The 18704-nt window shown below is 42.0% G+C and overlaps 4 protein-coding genes across 4 annotated transcripts; 2 read left to right on the forward strand and 2 right to left on the reverse strand.

Annotated features, from left to right (window-relative positions):
- The first annotated feature begins 490 nt into the window (after positions 1–490).
- On the forward strand, positions 491–8732 carry LOC115394601 (fms related receptor tyrosine kinase 3). The gene is made up of 24 exons (XM_030099946.1): positions 491–574; positions 1110–1186; positions 1806–1957; positions 2049–2170; positions 2284–2389; positions 2464–2612; positions 2733–2899; positions 2989–3127; positions 3249–3423; positions 3543–3643; positions 3726–3837; positions 3938–4134; positions 4222–4331; positions 4416–4548; positions 4929–5033; positions 5110–5220; positions 5323–5479; positions 5612–5724; positions 5982–6100; positions 6471–6593; positions 6668–6779; positions 6891–6990; positions 7208–7313; positions 7416–8732. Exons 1-24 carry the CDS (start codon positions 565–567, stop codon positions 7626–7628), a joined length of 3009 nt encoding a protein of 1002 aa, XP_029955806.1. The 5' UTR covers positions 491–564; the 3' UTR covers positions 7629–8732.
- Positions 8733–8755: 23 nt separating this feature from the next.
- On the forward strand, positions 8756–9428 carry urad (ureidoimidazoline (2-oxo-4-hydroxy-4-carboxy-5-) decarboxylase). Its single transcript, XM_030099947.1, has 2 exons — positions 8756–8930; positions 9079–9428. The coding sequence occupies exons 1-2, from the start codon at positions 8756–8758 to the stop codon at positions 9426–9428; spliced, it is 525 nt and encodes a 174-aa protein (XP_029955807.1).
- A 1072-nt stretch (positions 9429–10500) lies between these two features.
- On the reverse strand, positions 10501–12967 carry pdx1 (pancreatic and duodenal homeobox 1). The gene is made up of 2 exons (XM_030099792.1): positions 12440–12967; positions 10501–10917 (listed from the first exon to the last, which is right to left on the reverse strand). Exons 1-2 carry the CDS (start codon positions 12816–12818, stop codon positions 10532–10534), a joined length of 765 nt encoding a protein of 254 aa, XP_029955652.1. The 5' UTR covers positions 12819–12967; the 3' UTR covers positions 10501–10531.
- Positions 12968–14451: 1484 nt separating this feature from the next.
- si:ch211-140b10.6 (protein POLR1D) lies at positions 14452–18648 on the reverse strand. Its single transcript, XM_030100142.1, has 3 exons — positions 18488–18648; positions 17965–18039; positions 14452–16097 (listed from the first exon to the last, which is right to left on the reverse strand). The coding sequence occupies exons 1-3, from the start codon at positions 18511–18513 to the stop codon at positions 15746–15748; spliced, it is 453 nt and encodes a 150-aa protein (XP_029956002.1). The 5' UTR covers positions 18514–18648; the 3' UTR covers positions 14452–15745.
- Positions 18649–18704: the final 56 nt, after the last annotated feature.

Here is an 18704-nt window from a genome sequence, read left to right on the forward strand (position 1 = left end):
CAGATTGGAGCTGCACTCTCACGTTTTTATTATCATCGTCGTTTATTTTGATTCACAGCTGCAGGAGGAGAAAGGTTTGCATTCTGCATATTGTCCAGTCTCTGCAGTCTGAGCCAAATGTGCAAGAAAAATAATGATTGCAAATAATTAGTTTAAGATATGCATTTGGAAACATAGAGAGAAATTGAAACTTTTTTTTATTAATCGTTTGCCACATTGTCCTGGACTGCACAAATATTTATGCAGGTTGTTTTCTATGTATAATTCTCGAATTTTATTACTTTGCACATTTGAAAAAAAGTTTAGCATGAAAACTTAAGTATTATATTTTCTATAATTATTCTATAGTGGTATTTTATGTCCTCGTTCACCTACTTTAAATATTTTTTTATGCTTTTGTATATTTTTAACACGTAGCGGGCGGGGTTTACATGAAGTTACACTTCCTCTGTGTAAAAGCCCCTGACACGCATCTCATGCGCCACTTCAGCAGTGAGCGTGACCGTGGATGAGGAGGCGATGTGACCCGGACCGAGAGTCAGCATCACCCAGAGCCACGCAAACATGATTGCAGGTGAGGGGCTACTTGCCTCTGTTGTGTTTGTCTGACTGTGCAGAATTACAGTAAAATTTCAATCCGTCTAATTTAATTTTTGGAAGATCAGGATTCGAGCCAGTCATACACCCAACAGCTTTTATTGCTTGATGAGGAACACCTGTGCAATCTCAAGTGTGATTAAATGCAATAGCTCAGTCATGCATTTTTTGCTTTCAAAAATTATGTTGCCCCCCCTGTCATAAAGGGATTGATTTATGAACTCATTTACAACAGATGAGCCCGTTTTCTGCAAGTTTGGCTTTTAGATGGAGTGTTTCTGTTGTTTTGACTGTTCAGATCAGAATTATAAAAACTTAAAAATTGACTTAAAACATGAAACTTTTCAAGTTCAGATAATGACCTACAGTTAACTGTGGACTGTGTTGACACATTTCAATACTTCACTATGTATATAACATTTAGAGCATCAGTATTTAGAGTCAATAATGCGTGATTCATGTTTTCTGTGATCAAAGATTTGAAATAAATTTGTAGTTTTCTGTCTTTCAAGCTGTTCTCCTGCTGTTGGCTGTCAGAGCAATCCGCTCTGACGGTGCCAGGAATCACATTTGTCCATCCGGTGAAATGGTAAGAGCCGCTTGAACTGAACAACAGTCAGCAAAATAAATATTTCATCAGATGTTTCTCTGTACCTCTGAATTAATACAATTCTTTTATTGGACTCAAGTGTTGTTGCTTTCCATGCACAGCACACCACCAGAAATGAAGAACAAGTGCAGGCGAGCAAGATTTTGTAAGAAGTCAGAAAGGGAAATGTCACAAAATTGAATCATGTTGGATTTTTTTTTAAACTTGATCGCTGCGTGTCATTTTAGTATGCTTTTTAAAAAGTTAATCATTTTTACTTTTATCGACATTTTTTGGATTTATTTATATTTCCATTATAGACTGTGGCTACATGTTGTTGTAATAGTGAACACACTCACTTCAAAGCCAGAATGTTTTCAATTTCTTCACAAAATCTCCAGACGTGTGAATTGTTGACTCTAAATTGACTGTAGGTGTTTGTGTTTTCGACTGGACACCTGTCTATGCACACTGCCTCTCGTCTGATGTCAGCTGCAGTTGGTTCCAGTTCTCTGTGACTCAAAGTGGCATAAAGTGGAAATAATAACCTTCATCTGTGTGTGCCAACAAAGAACATCTTAATGATGCAAAAAGACTAAAAAGTGTGTATTATCTACAGATGGTGTGTTTTCTACCGGATGACTTTCTGAATTCATCGGGTTCTGTCACCGTTGAATTACCAGTGGGAAAGAAACTCAACATCTCCCTGAAGGGCTTCTCCCAGCATCCCGTGTGTCAGTGGTTAAAGGGAGCAGACCCAATACTGACGATGTGAGTGAGAGTCTGGAAGTGTTCTTTCCGGGTGTGTTTTGGTCTTTTTTAGTGAATAAATAAACTGAATGATTTTCTCCCGCCTCAACAGAAAACAGAGTCGCTTCTTGCTCACACCGCTGCTTTCTGAGGCAGATTCAGGGCCGTACAATCTGTCCTGTGAAGCCGGTAACGCCAGCAGGTCTTTGGCCGTGGATCTCCGGGTGGTGAGAAGTGAGTAGCCGCTCCGCTCTTCTGACTATTGCAAATACTGAGCCGGCGCTCAGCACCGTGGTACCTTCACACAGTTTGAATGTTACTGAATTAGTGGTGTTATGTTTCTGCAGGATTTCCCAACAAACCACAGCTGGGGCTGATCCGTCAGCAAAATGGAAAGTTCTACGACGTCTATCTCACATGCACCTCCGAGGGTTCCCCGATTGAATGGACTGGGTATGTTATTCATTTCGATTGCTTAGAGCAGTACATCACGACATGATTCTGTGATTAATGAAGCTTTTCTACAGTATGAACAGGAACAGAGATGGGGAAACCATCCGGTCAAACAATGGAAAAGTTGAGAGAAAAATACCAGGTTTTCACTTTGCCGCCAGCGAAGCGAAGTGCTGTGCTACGAATGATGAAGGACAAGAATGCTCCCAAATATACGACTACGGTACTTTGGTTTAGAAGCACTACATGCAGTGACTTTTATCCGAAAGATGACAAACCTTGGACTAGATGCAGTTAAACATCATGAATCTGAAGTATTTTGTGTGACTTCTGTATGTTTCAGACTTAAACAGCAACGTGTGGAACGATACAGAGGTTTCTAATGTGACTCTGAGTCCCGGTGAGTCTTTACTGCTTCGCTGCCAAGTCCAGAAGCACACAAAGCAACTGCCTGTGTGGGAGAAAGACGGCAGACCAGTTACTGCTCCAAAATGTGGAACTGATAATGAGGTACAGTGGAACAACTAAGGAAAAGGGTCCTGAGACACCTTTTGCAACGCAGCTTGGTTTAATTCATCGGCTTTGTCTTTGGCTTCCAGGTGTGCGTAGCAACTGACACATATTTACATTATCTTTGGAAGTACCTGTACATCAAATCACTCCAAAAAGAGCACAGTGGCACGTATACCTGCCGCGTTTCAGAAAACAGAACAAAGTCCGTTCCCGTCAATGTCCAAGGTCAGTAGACTTTATATCCCATCACGTTTTTCATCCACTAAAAATCAGCATTGATTGATTTTGAATAAAAAAAAAACCCTGTATTTCATTCGAATTTGAGTTTATTCTTGTGTTGCTTTAGCTGAAGGTTTCCTCTCTGCTCAGCTGGATAAGAGCAAGATTGTACCTCACGATGCATCCAGCTCCTGTTTGCAGGCCACTGTCTCCTACCATCCTGTTCTCCAGCAGTGTTCCTGGGAGACTCCTGATGAGAATATTATCAAATGTAAAAGGGATCAGTGGGTAACAAAGCACAGGTAGTTCTGTTATACATTATTCAAGAGCTTTTCTAATGTAATTATATGGTTTCTGTGGTCTCGGTTAGCTAAAAATGTCTTCAGCATTTTGTTTCAAGCTGTCATGGTGCCTCTCGTAGGACCGTGAAGCTGTGTGGTGGACTCAAATCAGGGGATTACAAGTTACACCTCGAGGCTGGAGGGCAAAAGGAAACAAAAACCATATCAGTGTGTGTGGTTGGTGAGTTATTCTAACTTATATGCATTTTAATTCAATATTGAAGAGCATATATAACCTTTAATTTTTTTTTTTTCTTTTCCAGAGGAACCAACGTTTGATTGGAGCATGAGAAACTCCAGTCACATCGTTTATGAGACAGTAAGTCTTGTTCCAGCAAACTACACCTGGATGATTTGTCCCACACTGAATCGAAGGTAAGATTCCCGTCGGAGCTGCTCGTGCACGTGGTGAAGTAGAGCTGGACGTGGACACACACTGTATGAAGTGCCTCCGTCATCTGTATCCCCGCTGCAGTGAGCCAGACTCATCCTGGAATGAGATCCCCAACACCTTTCAAACAGACCCGAGTCATTCTTGTAAGAAGAGAATCAGGAGCTCAATCAGCAAAAGTTTACTGGCTGGATCATCTTGTAAGTTTTGCTTGACAAACGCTGTTGGGTCATGGTGCAGCACGCCATTGCACTTTGAAGCTTCACTTCAAGCCTCCAAAGGTACTAAAAACTTCTATTTTCCAAAATTACTGAATAAGATAGTTAAATACATTGCCGATGATTGTTCTTTGGGCTGTTCTTTGTAAGGTGAGCCACCTGTGGAAAACAGAATGACGCTGCTGAAAGTAGCCAGCGTCTTCCTGGTTCTGGCTCTGGCAGTGGTCAGCTTGGCGCTCATATACTTCATCAGAAAGAAGGTATATAATGCTGCATATGGCCGTGCACACACAAGTACAAACACACCTGAGAGCATGGCACCAAACGGTTTGTTTTTCCAACAGAAACCCAAGTATCAGCCACAGCTTCAGATGATCCAGATGGTCGGACCCAATGATAATGACTACATCTACATCAACTTCAAGGACTTTGAGTACAATCGGAAATGGGAGTTTCCACGGGAAAACCTTGAGCTGGGTATGAGTCAGTTGCTACACATGGTGTCATACAGATAAAGGGAAGGAGAACATCTTGCATAGCAGCTGTTTATCACCTTTGGTGTATTCAATGTGATGAACAGTGTAAAACACGTTACTGTGAGGTCAGTTTACCAGCTAAAATCAAGTAATTCATTAATGATATTAAGATAAATGGTAAATTTAAGCATTTTGAATAATAAAAGCAATAATTTTAGAACAATTTCCACTTCATTTGCTTTTCTGTGTGTGAGACGTTTGCCTTTCTGGAAAATTTTAATTATCTTTAAAAAAAAAAAAAGTGTGGAAGAAATCTCTTCACTGAATCTGAAGTTAAAAAGCAGCAATTACTAGAATGAAATGAATCTGTGTCCTTTCCAGGTAAAGAGCTGGGCTCTGGGGCGTTTGGCATGGTGCTCCATGCCACAGCTTATGGCATCAACAAGCCGGGCGTCTCCCAGCAGGTGGCCGTGAAGATGCTTAAAGGTGGGTGGGTGTTTCTGAAGTGCAGAGTGTTTAAGGATGATGTTCCAGAGGCTGATGTCCTGTTTGACCTCTGCAGAAAAACACCAGTCGGTGGAGAAGGAGGCTTTGATGTCAGAGCTGAAGATGTTGACTCACATCGGCCATCACGTCAACATCGTGAACCTGCTGGGCGCGTGCACAGACACAGGTATTTTCCACAGCAGTGAATTTTCCAGGCACTAATGTGGAAAAGTTCTGTCTAATGGGATCAAATGTTGATTTTTCTCGTGATCCGCTGGTTTTTCCGTAGGACCCATATATCTGATATTCCAGTACTGCTGTTTTGGAGACTTGCTGAACTACCTGAAAAACAACAGTGAACGCTACCACAAGTCTGTGACTGATGCTTTCAACAAGGACCGCTTCAGCAGCCTGTATCACAACCTGCAGCCCAGGAAGAACTCAAGGTGAGAACTGCAGCAGATGGGATGGGAAAAATAGAAAAACACAAGGATTGGAAGGAAAACATGTTCGCTGCAGCTCAATGGCATTTATCTAAACTCATGACAGTTATGTGACATTTGTTTTTTTCCCCTCAGAGAGCTCGAGGCATCAGTGAACAATTACGTTCCCATGCACAGTTCTACCACCAGGGGGCAGGAGGACATCGCCCTCCTCACTCTCAACTCCAGCGACATGGATGGTTGTGAAGGTCAGAAGCACCATTCAAAGCCATGTCCCACACTGACAGTCCAAAATACCTTCATTCAAAGCACAAAACTTCTCCTTTCTTAGAGCCATTCAGTGAGGGGTTTTTTTTTCTCGTCATCAAAAAAAAAAGCGATTACAATTCAAGTAGTCAAATGTGTCACGGATGCACCGTCGTGTTGAAGATCTCATCTGTACAAGCAGAAAATAAAAGGTCAAGCTGGGTTTCGTTGATCGTAACAGAGTGTGGTTTATCTGCAGACTCGGAAATCTACGAAAGCGACGACCAGACTGACGACCTGCAAGCTCTGACCTTTGATGACCTGCTGAGTTTCGCCTTCCAAGTGGCCAAAGGCATGGAGTTCCTGTCCTCCAAGAATGTGAGACACACACACACCACTAACCATAACTTCTTCTATCCATTAACCAAAACATGAAGCATGCAACAAATCAGAATAAAATAATCAGTTATTAAAAGAAAGAACTGTCATTGTATTGATAATTGTTATAAATGATGAAATAATTTCCCACAAGTGCATTTTTTAAATATCTTCAATTGTTTTTTTTCTCATAACATTTTAATTTACATCTATTTTCTGAGTATGTAAACTAAATCAGCTGAACAAAACATCCAGTTTAACAATGTTAAGCTCAGATTCAGAGCTTTGTGTGATTTTGACACTAATTTAGAATTTAATTTAGAACACTAATAAATGATGTAGCGTGACTGAAGACGCCGTCTGTCTGCAGTGCATCCACAGGGACCTGGCAGCTCGAAACGTGCTGGTGACAAAGGGCAGGCTGGTGAAAATCGGTGACTTCGGACTGGCCAGGGATATCGACAATGACTCCAACTACGTTGTGAGAGGAAATGTACGCCAGTTTTATATATTCCAGTAGTTAATCTCAAATCTGACAGATTTGTAACTCTAGTCCCTGTCCTTCAGGTGCGCCTGCCTGTCAAATGGATGGCACCAGAGAGCATCTTTCATGGGATGTACACCATGAAGAGCGACGTCTGGGCTTACGGCATCCTGCTCTGGGAGATATTTTCACTTGGTAGCTGTTGCACAAAGCACACACACACTCTCGTTGTGCGCAACACATTCAAGAGGAAACAGATGCAGAATCAATCCCTTCGTCATGACAAACATGAACTGTGTCTCCCAGGTGTTACTCCGTACCCGGGCGTGAAGGTGGATCACACATTCTACTCAATGATCGAGAAAGGGTTCAAGATGGAGGCTCCGTACTACGCCAGCGAGGCGGTGTAAGTGTTTTCTCTCCAAAATGAGTTTCAGCACCTTCAAGTGTCATCCGTCTCCTTTTTGGTATTTTTTGTATTTTTCAATTTGTGTTTGAAATAAATAGATTTTTAACATTGTCACTGAAGTGATATCTAAACTCTATTGAAGTGATAATGTCTTTAAATCCATACTCTGATTTTAAGAACTGATAGATTACGTCCTGCTGCCTTCCTTCTTCAGATATAAGATGATGTGCGACTGTTGGGCCCTGGATCCCTGCAAACGACCGGCGTTCTCCAAGCTGGTGACCTTCATGTGCAGCCAGCTGATGGACAGAGAGGAGAAGGTACCGTCTCTTTTGGTTTTTTTTGTAGGTTCAACATCAAACATACTCTCCAAATTGTTCCTGATTTACTATCAAGTCTAACTTCCTTCTCTTTCACTGAAGCTCTACCACAACGTGCTGGACCAGACCTACAGCGACTACCAGAATTCATCAACCATTTTGGATATCTCAGCCTTGACTCGAAAGAACAAAGGCAGCACGCCGTCGGCCAACAACTACTGTCAGGCCCGTCCTACTGAAGGCGGAAATGCGGCAGAGACGCCAGACGTGGTGGAATCTGAGAAGGAGCTGCTGAAGCAGCCCGACACTGAGTGATCACAACATGTGAGAGTTCTTACACAAGAGTAATCCCACAATTCATCACCGGTAGTTTAGAAGGTACTGACGTCCATTTACTTTGTATTCTGGTCAAATACTTTTTTTTGGGTGCGTAGAAGGGATAAAGTATATGCAGCACATGTAGCACATAGTTAACAGAACTTTCAGATATTTGAAAAAGGAACAAATGGGTTTATTGCTTTGTGTTATTCCAGTGAATTTCTGTATATTTTCTCCATCAAAATATGCTCTGAATGTAAACAGTATTGTTGGATTCTCTTGCACAGCTAAACAAAAATGAGTTCTCAGGACATTACTGGAAATGTATTCATTGGAGAACAAGTTGGGTATTTTTTTACTTTTATTTTTTTTTTTTTGAGTCAACATATTGTAGCAACAAGTGTTAAATGTCTTTGCCTTCAAATATTGGTTCATGTTTATATATAAGCAGTTCAAGCAATTTTTGTACACATTTAAAGCATTCTTCATATAATTTTCTATGTTTGTATTGAATTTTATACTGTTGTAACTATCTGCATTAAAATATACATGAATCATTAGATGTCTTCAGAGTAAAAGTGCATTTCTCATATTATGCTTAAATAGTTTATCTGGACTTGAAGAAAAACTTTAATCTTTCAACAAAAATCTGATAAAAATGTTTAATTTTTCCCTTTTTATTATCCCACAGTGATAAAATATAAATCAATAACCTCACATATGCCATGCTTCACTTTGTTAATCACATATGTTTCTGCACTGTATCTTAGTAAATGATAAACATTTTGCAGTGGAATGTTGATCTTTTTTAATATCCTTTATTATGAGAGGTCACACCTTGAAAACATGTCAGAAATATTATACACTGTTGCTAATTATATTGTCGCATGGTAGTGCAGTGCATCTGAATTTTGCACCAATGTATCACTTGCTTTTCAAACATGATGGGAGTTTTGTTGTATAAGAAGAAAGCATGTTAAATCGAGCCGCTGGTGACAGAGCGGTGAACCGCAGTTGGACACTGTGTCCTGTGTCCAGCGGTACATTCACCTTTGTTGCAAAGTGTTCTCCAAAGATCAATAAACTCCGGCTCTGCAACCACCGAAGTGTGCTCCTGTCTGAACATGGACATCGGCGCTGTAAATGCTCTTAGCTACGAGGATTTTGTGAATATTTTTGGCAACGTGGTGGAGAAATGTCCGATAATAACAGCCGCTGTTTGGTCCAGGCGTCCCTTCGGAAACCTGAACGCTTTGGAGACTGCGATCAATGAGTTCATAGACGAACTCCCTGAATCAGGTGATCCATTGACACATTTTGCGTCGTTGCGTTTGTCTTTTTTGATTCGCAGATCATCTAGATGTTGCTTCTTCCATGAATTGATTTGTGCGTAAAGTATCAGACTGTCACGCTGACGCCGCGATCATCAGTCCACTCATGTCCTCAGGGAAAGAGGGGATCCTGAGGTGCCACCCGGACCTCGCGGGCCGGGACCTCCAGAGCGGCACTTTGACCAGGGAGTCGCGCGAGGAGCAGGCGCGCGCCGGCATGGACGCGCTGAGCCCGGGGGAAGCCGCGCGCATGGCCCGGCTCAACGAAGAATACAAGAAGCGCTTCGGCTTTCCGTTTGTCATCTGCGCACGAATGAGCGACAAGAACACCATCCTGCAGCAGCTGTCCGAGCGCCGTCTGCACGAGCTCCCGGTGGAGAGGGCGCGAGGCATCGAGGAGGTGAAGAAGATCTGTCGCGTGCGTCTGCAAAGCCTCGTGCTCTCCGACGCTCCGAACAAACTATAAACCAGATTGATTACTCACCTCATCTTCAGACTGTTGGCGGGTTAAAGGGACGTCAAGTATTCTTTATTCCAAGTTTATTACGGATCCTTTTCATTTATCAACACTTGAAACAAATCACGTGCACCACTGATTGTCATTCAACACTGACACCATAACAGGTGGAAAAGCACTAATGCACAACTTTATAAGACCATAAGCTGCACACAAAGTGTGTGTATGTGTGTATGTGTATGGTGTGTGTGTATGCGGCACCTCTTGTCGGACTGTAGAGAGTAAAATAAAACTCTCATAAACCAACTTATACTAATGGTCAGTCAGTCTTTTTAATTTAATTTTAATTGAAGTGGGGTTTTTTTTCAAGCTATTAGCATGGGAGTTAAAGGAGTGTTAGTTTTTTCTTTTCAACCAGACGTCGCCAGAATTAACAAGAGCTGACCCTATGGATGACAAAAACATAATCCTTAAAAAGAAAAAAGTAACTAAGACCATTAGTTTAAGAAGGTGTCTACATGTATTTAAAAAGTGTCTCTGTCGGTGAAATTCAAAAACATCGTAAAAAAAATAGTTATTTTAATTTTCGTAATGAATGAAGATTAGCAATGTATCTATTGTGTAAATATTAGTATCTGCCGTGTGCAGTTGCAGAGTCTTGCAAATAAGTGGTTGAGTCTTAAAATTAGTATCCTGTCAGTACTCACAGTTTCATCTTGAAATGTATTTCTCATGTCATGGAAATGTTTCTCATACAATTATTTTCACTGAGAAATAGTATAATCAAAAGTTAATTGGCTAATTAATTACAGAAGATGTACTCCATAAACACAGCATCAAACGATTTTTACAGGAAATCTTACAAACTCGCAGCACAAATTCTGAATGAGAAAGGGTTCTTCTTCTCTGCATCTTGTGTCAAAAATATTTCAAAACATGTATTGCCATGTGCGAAGAAATCTTCTTTTAGTCCAGATATAGTTATGGTCCATCAAGAGAATACTCCCCCAAAAAAGTTCCATGTAAAATAAAATAAGCGCTTTAAACCAAAGGGAATTCGAGAAGAGACTTTCAGCTTCTCGGCATAAAACTACCGACCCAACCAAACCAGGCTATGCGGGCTCTCTGGACCCGGGGGCCGTGAGCGCGCGCCCGTGCGGCGGGGAAACGGGGGGCGTGCTGCTGAGAGGTCCGTTCGTGGAGGAGACCCCTCCCACCGCCTCCCCCTGGTCCCCGGAGGTGATGGAGGAGTCCTGGTCCGGGTCGGCCCCCCTGGCCCTCCTCCGGTCCTCCTCCTTCTTCCACTTCATGCGCCGGTTCTGGAACCAGATCTTGATGTGTCTCTCGGTGAGGCTCAGGGTCAGCGCCAGCTCCACGCGCCGCGGCCTCGAGATGTATCTGTTGAACAGGAACTCCTTCTCCAGCTCCAGCAGCTGGGCGCGCGTGTAGGCTGTCCTCGTGCGTTTGTTTTCCTCCGTCTCCGCCATCACGTACGGCCCTGGACCCACACACACATTTTGTTTGCGTTAGAAATCACACAGAAAAGTCCTTCATTAGAGGTATTGTCAGTCTTGTTTGAACTCAAATCTGCAGCTGCCACAAGAGAAAAAAAAATCAATGAAAAAATTATTAAAGTATATTTGAACACCTCTCGTTTTTATTTATGATTCAAATGGATTTAAATCTAAATATCTGGAATAGACAATCACTGGGGATATATTTTTAATTGAGGTTTACAGCTGATCTTTATAGTCCGCTATAAAGAAAATAACCGGAAAAAAGAATTTGGGTTAAACTGAATGCCACTTCCTCACATTCCCAGCACATGTGCTGACCTACATTGAAGGATCAAGTAAAACGGCAATAAAAATCAAAGCTTACACTAATAAATTGTGGTTTTTAATACATCAGGACAAAAACGCAGGCACTGTGCACGCAAGAGGGTTTTTTTCCATCCTTTGTTTTCAGACTGAATTACTGCAGATTATAATATTTGATTGAAAAGCTCAAATTTAAATGTTTTTTTTTTTTTTAGATGTCAAGCGAGCCTTCCAGATTTCAGGCACAGTTATTTGAACAGTTAATAAGATGCGCACAATTTTCCCAAAGAAAAAACAAAAATAGTCCAGGAACAAAACAAACAACATTTAGAAAAAAATTTAAAGTATATTATTTCAGCATAGAGATCATATTTTAGAAAATTGAATTCAACAGATATTGTTTGGCTTTTTGTTCATTTGAGTTAATTATGTTCTTCTAGTTGATATACAAGTATGGTTTATATATTTGGACTAATTGCAACGATCACATAATGACAGCGTGATATACCCTTCATATTATAAAGCTCTGATTGTGAAAGAAACGTTTCCCTTTTCCCAAATTGTCTCTCAAAAAAATTTAAATGTGGTTATCCTGATTAATACCTTTATACATAGAACTTTGTGTGAACTTTTATGTAAAAAGAAAAGAAAAAAACAAAATAGTTCTTAAGGAAACCAATACCTGGTCCCTGATACTCTCTGATAATCATAATTTAAGCGAGTTTATCAAAGTTCTTCCACTTTTTTTAAGATTAGGCAAAATGTAAATATCGTGGAATAGACACATTTAGCTATAATTTACTGGAACATTGAGTCTTTTTTTTTTTTTACTGACATCTGACACCAACATATGGTTGGATGTTAAAGTTTATTTAAACAGAACTTTTCTTTTCTTTGGAGGTCCTTACAGATGTGGACTTTATGCATCACTCCTTGTCCTGGCAAACGGCTCTGTGTAAAGTTTTCAATAACTTCGTGTCCTTTCTCCGCCATAAGCTTGACATTGCATTTCAGTGGAAACAAAACAAAATCTCTACTGGTAAATATAAAGAGATTACGTCTCCAACAACCTGTTGAGATTTACACTAACCAGTCTGATTTGAGGAATTGTTTGAAAACACAATTTGTGGTAAGACCTGTAAAGGCAAACTTTTTTTTTTTCAATTCAGTAACTCCTGCATTATATGTGTAATGGCTTACCTGCCCAGGAGCCTTTCCAGGTGTGCGCGTGGGATTTGGTGGTTTTCATCCAGGGGAATGGGAGGTGGTATCTGCTCTGATCGCCCGCGTCCCCGTACCCTGCAGGCTGGAGGGGCTGCTGCTGGAGCCCCTGCGGGTGGTGCAGCTGAGGCACACCCGGGTCCTCCCGCATGCTGTACAGACTGTAGGCTGGGGCGATGTCGGGCAGGCCGGCCGGCTCCAGGGCGCCCATGGAGGGCGGCGTGTAGACGGAGTGCACCTGCCTGCTCATGTAGAGGCAGGGCGGCGGGCTCTGGCTGTAGTCATCACCTTGCGATCTCTGGTAGGCGCACGACTCCTTAAAAACCTGAGTGGGAAAATAGTGATCTTCCCGGTTCATGGTGGCGCGAGGACCCGAGACCGCGGGTCCGATTCCCAGCTGCGCCTGCCTCAGTGGACCTTCAGCTCTGCCTTCCTCTGGCGCAACTGCGAGGCACCTGCGACTCCACACAGGTGTGTCACTCTGCCAACATGTGACTCCGGAGCGGCCAGACCATTGGTTTCACTGTTTGTTCAGAACGGCAGACCCAGGATATTCGGCAGGACTCTTGTAGATTGAGCAGACAGGCTGTCTCCGCGTAAATCAATGCAGCATAAGTTTACCTGTCATCCACCGGAGCCCTCTCAGCAGCTGAAACAAGAACAGGCCAGTCTTCGGGACTCTGCCTTCCATAAATGAGTTAAAAGGTTCCTGTTAGTCTAGATCGCCTGGGAGGAACATTTTGGATTGTCCTCAAACAATACAGGCATCGACAATTTATATGGATATATCTCTTGTCTGCACACCGGGACTGATAAATCGATATGTATGGGCGCAAACATTGGTTGACCCGAGATAAGAGGCCTGGATGGAGACACAGTCGTCTTGGAAACACGCGTGAAAAGCTCAAACACCACCACCACCTCTTTCCGCGGCTCTTTCTCACCTATCCAGTCTTTTCTGACGTTTAAAATGTACCCATTATATTTTTGGAAACGCATCATTTAACACCATTTCGCGCGCCCTGGCCCCACGGTCCCCCCACCGCACGAGGCGGCCCTTGGTGACAACAAACACGGAACTGCCGCTGGTCGCCTGCACTCTCGCCATGTTTGCCGGCCATTAGCCGCCGGCGGCCTCCCGCGTCCGCCCCATTAACCCGCGGCCCTCGTGGTAAACCAATTAAGCTGGAGAGATCAACTGAACTCAATTAACAGCCCGGCGCGCGCCGCGTGACGCGCGCCTCTCCTCCGCGAGCTCGCACGCACCGTTACGCAAAGTTTGGAGCGGTGACAAACGTGTAATGTACCCGTGATCTGTGGATACTGTACAGGAAGACGGGTTTGTTTTTTTTTTTTTTTTTGTACCAACAGACGGTATTTGCACAGAGTTCTTCAAAAGCAATTATGGCACTTTCCACGTATCTTAATGGGGCACTCAGCGACGCAATAAAGTTCAAGTAAACCGAGTCCATACAAAACACCGCCTACACTCTGGCCTAATGGTGTTTATATTTGATCATTGTTTTAAAAAGGAAGGAAACAGTTAACCAAAGCAATTCTCAACTAGTGGGGACAGGGAACGTGATTTATGAAGCATGATGCGCGTAAAAATGCTTTTTACCTGACTTCTCCGACAGATTTTTGTGTGTGTGTGTTTAATGGTCTATGCCAGGAGTCCTGACGTTTAAAGTTACTGTAATAAACCTACTGTTAGGCAAAGGGGCAGCCTGCGGTCACTTGTGTAAAACCCAATACCACAATAATAAAAAAAAAGAGGTTAAATGGAAACAGGCCAGATGGGAGGTAGAGATATGAACATTACAACATCTGAGCCCATCTGCTCTCACCAAGCCCCCATAACCAGGTGAAAATGACACAAATGCAGGAAGCAAATAATATTGCGAAGTTTGCATTTCTCTAAGTCAAATTAAAAAATGAGAAAAATCAAGTTCAAAGGTCCAAATATCAAGAAACAAGATAAAAACCAAAACCAGATTTGCCTTTAACACTGATTCAACATGAAAACTTTTCACAACAAACAATATAAACCAAAAAATGCTGGTTAGTCACAGCAAAAATCAAACCTTACAACTCTCAAAATGTCATTTGTGTTACAAAAAAAAAAAAAACCACATTATTGGTACTAGGCACATTAGATTATTTGGTTCTATGTCATGACTTTGATCTATTATTCCAAGTTTTAAAGATCAACCTATAGCACACAAACCACTTTCTTTGCTTTCTAAAATTAAAATTCTACAAGCTGCAGCTTTTTTTCGAGTTGAGCCACCAGATTAGTTTCAGTACTGTGATACATGATCAGATGGGAATGAAGCCTCATTAAATCTTCTGCTGGGGTCAGTAGTTCACAGACACTCAATAACTTTTTTCTCCTTTACTAAACAGGACCGTTTTTGATAACAGGTGTAAACGTGTCAAAAAGTTGGAGCTGCGATAAAATGTGCTTACTCAGTGGCGACAGCAGCATGGCTTATGCAAACAATCTGATCAGTGAATATTGATGGAAGAATGCTGATGACTTTATAATTGAAAACCAGTCTTATCCACTCCAGGTACAAGCAATTGTTGAAATAATGTTGTTTATATAAAGATTATTACCATTATTAACAAACACTTTGCTTGAAAAAAAAAATCAATGGATCAAGGTTGTGTGACTGATATGTGGGAATCAACTATTTATATGTTAACTGTCATCCTATTCATCTCTCCGAAAGTGCTTGTTCAGGTCACCTATACAGGAAATAAAAAATAAAATTCTATGCAGCTCTGTGAGCCACAGAGCTGTTTCAGGTCCACTGTGCTCTTGGGAAAGAAGCCACTGGGGATGGAGTGCTGCACCTCCTCCAGCAGAGGTACAGTGGCTTGCAAACGCATTCATACCCCTTGAACCTTTTCCACATTGTCACGTTACAAACACAAATGTAAATACATTTCATTGGGACTTTATGGGATCGCTTGAGACATTTTGCAAAAGATGAATGGGCAAACATTTCACTCTCCAGATGTGCAACATTTGCAGCAGTGATTGCAGCTGAAGGTGGCTCTAACCAGCATTGACTTGGGCAGCATTTGGGACACCAAACTAGCTTTGTTTGTAAAATAATTTGAAAACAAAGTGTCATTTTTCTTTGACTCCACAAATATAGAGCCTGATGTGTTTGTCAATCACATAAAATCCCAATAAAATACATTTCCTTTTGTGGTTGTAATGTGACAAAATGTGGAAAAGTTCAAGGGATATGAACACTTTTGCAATCCACTGAATTAGTCTGTTTCTCCATTTCTGTCTTCATTTTTTTTGTGTCCATCCACGTGTGTCCTGTCATTATCGTCTCTGTGTCTTTGGTGTCTGTCTTTGTCTCTGTCCGGTTTCTTATCTCTCTTTTTGCGGCCGTCCCTGTGGTGATGTCTGTGATCTGAGTGGCCTCCATCTCTCCTGCGATCCCTGGGAGGTGATCTGCTCCGATCACGGCTTCTGTCCGGGGACTCGCTTCTCAGGCGCCCTCTGGCGGCGGAGTTTCCGGCTGTGGGTTCAGCTCGGCGCTGCTGCAGGCCGGTGGAGCGCAGGGTGTTGAGGAGGAAGCGCTTGTTGGTGCTGCGCAGAGGGCACTTCAGCCTGACGGAGGAGACGAAACACACGTTTGTGTCATCCGTCAAGACGTGGCGCGGCAGACTGGACATATTACACTTACCTCCCTGAGCATTAGAGAGAGACAGATGGACTGGTCACCAAGATCAGAGCTAATCACCACTGCACTACATCATTAACTGGAACAGGCTCTCTCTTACATAGCTGCAACTGGGGAGTACAGTAATGTTACCTTCTGAAGTACACTAAGTGTTTTTTTTTTTCAATTTTATTTATGGAACATTTTCAATGAACAAAACAGACAGTATATCGGTTCATGAAAGGCAGGATAAAATAAAAAATGATGTCTGTCAACATCCATCCCCATCCACCCACCCAACCCACAGGCCAAAAATAAATAAATAAAATTAAATAAATAAATAAATAAATAAAAATAAAATAAATAAAAAAAAATAAACATACCAATATAGTACATAGATAAGAGAGAAACCTTAAGAGTTCAATTTCAGCTTAGCCTAATACCACAGTCCCTCCCCCATCCTCTCATGTTGTTTAATCGATATTCTGAGGAAAATTTAGAGAGTCAAAGTACCGCAGAAAAGGGCCCCAAGTGGCATGAAATGCCTTGATTGAGCCTCTGATAGAGAACCTCAGCTTTTCAATTTTAAGATTATAAAGCACCTCACGGATCCATCGGACATGTGAAGGGGAATGGGAAACCTTCCAATTGAGTAAAATTAATCTTCGAGCCAAGAGTGTGGTAAATGATATAGCCCGCTTTAAAGCTTTTGGCAGATCTGAGGAAGGGGAGACACCAAAAATCGCAGAGATAGGGTTGGGCGTAACATAAAACCCATATGCCTCACTCAGTGTATTAAATATTTCTGCCCAATACTGTTGCAAGTTTGGACATGCCCAGAACATGTGCGAATGATCGGCAGTACACTAAGTGTTTTGAGCTCAGGATGTATTTTTCATATAGCCAATCATATGATGCTGTTGCAACATTGGAATTTTCCAGTTAGGGATTAGCACTGCTCTACTCTATCAACCAAACAGATCGCTGTTGGTTTTCAGTGCAGACACTCTTTCATTGACTGCTTAGCAAAACAAACGACAACTTAAGGCATTATTTTTTTGGGGGGGGTAGGTGTTCACAGCTGCTAAAAATTAAATGAATGAGAGAAATATAAGATTCTAACTATTTCTCTGTAACTCTCATTTTCATGTTGTGCATACATGAATGGTGCAGAGGTAGAAAATAATCAAGTGTAATAATATATGTAAAGATGTCTGTAGTTTATTCAAGTAATTATTTTTTCTGATATTTTATATAACTCATGTATTGCAAGTCCATATGATTCTGCAGCGAAATGGCTCTGTTTTGAAAATTGAAATTTCGATGTTGTGATATTATTTAAAAATAAAAGCCTATTAAAAAATCTGAGACTTCAGAGGTTAATTATTACAGATCAATTAGAGGTAATTACTGAGCTTTCAATGTTAACGTCCATTAGGCTCGAGTGGGATGAATTAATCAAATGAAATGAATAAATCTATGTGAAAAGGCACTCGATGACTGGCCCTGCGTCTATTGTGAATCTAAACAAGCAAGTAATTACAGCAAGTGCAACATTTTCTAAAAACTGTGCTATTGCTATGGCATATTTATGTATTCTAACTAAATATTAAAATGAAGGACATGGACTGGCAATCTGTCGAGACGACTCAACACTGTGCATAATAATCTGGAAGAGCTTAAGTTCTGCGACCATGGCAGTGATGGAAGGATGGTGCTCCCGGAGATGCATCTGTTCACAGTCAACAGTCAGGCATTCACAGATAACAGTCGTGTGCAGGCAGACACCGATCAAATGTCAAACACAGTGCTTACCATCCTGTGGGACCCATGGTCTCTGCTCTGATCCGGGCTCTGTCAGTCTCCCTGAGGAGCTCCTCTATTGCACGCCTAGATGGAGAAGAATCCAGGAAACCACCGGCAGGAGTTACATGGAGTGGAGGGGTTGGAACATGCGTACAACGGCGGCACAAAAAAAAAAAAACCTCAAGGAGAAGCCAAGGGGAGGATAATTTAATCAAGTGAGAGTAAACGGAGTGATGCGGAGAGGAGTGAATCACGAGGGGAGAATGAGGGACAGCAGCGGTGTCCCGGTTTGACCTGAGCTGCTGATTCAGCAGTCTCGGCAGAGGAGATGTGCTGATATACCCAACCTTTACCCACACAACACAAGCGGCGAAAGCTCTCTGATATATGAGAGCTGGCTTTCCTTACAACGGCTGCATACAGTTAATACAACAGCTGAGACCCCAAAATAACCCTCCCTCCTCCCCTGCTGCCACCACACACGGAGAGGGCTGCGCGCGCCAACAAACAACAAAAAAAGTGGATTACGTACTGCTCCAGTTCATTATCGCCCGTCATCACGTCCTGGTCACTTGTAGGCGAACGCACGAACAGTAAATCGAAGTAAAATCGATGGTAGTACGGTAAGTTAATTAACCAAACATCTCTTGTTTACCTCTATGCGAGGTCCTTCAGCGAAGGACCCCGTGGTTTCTGCTGCCCTTCTGAATGCCTGATAGCTTCCAACGCAAAACATAAACTAAAAATAT

This window comes from Salarias fasciatus, chromosome 9, assembly GCF_902148845.1.
Source record: "Salarias fasciatus chromosome 9, fSalaFa1.1, whole genome shotgun sequence".
Classification (NCBI taxonomy): domain Eukaryota; kingdom Metazoa; phylum Chordata; class Actinopteri; order Blenniiformes; family Blenniidae; genus Salarias; species Salarias fasciatus.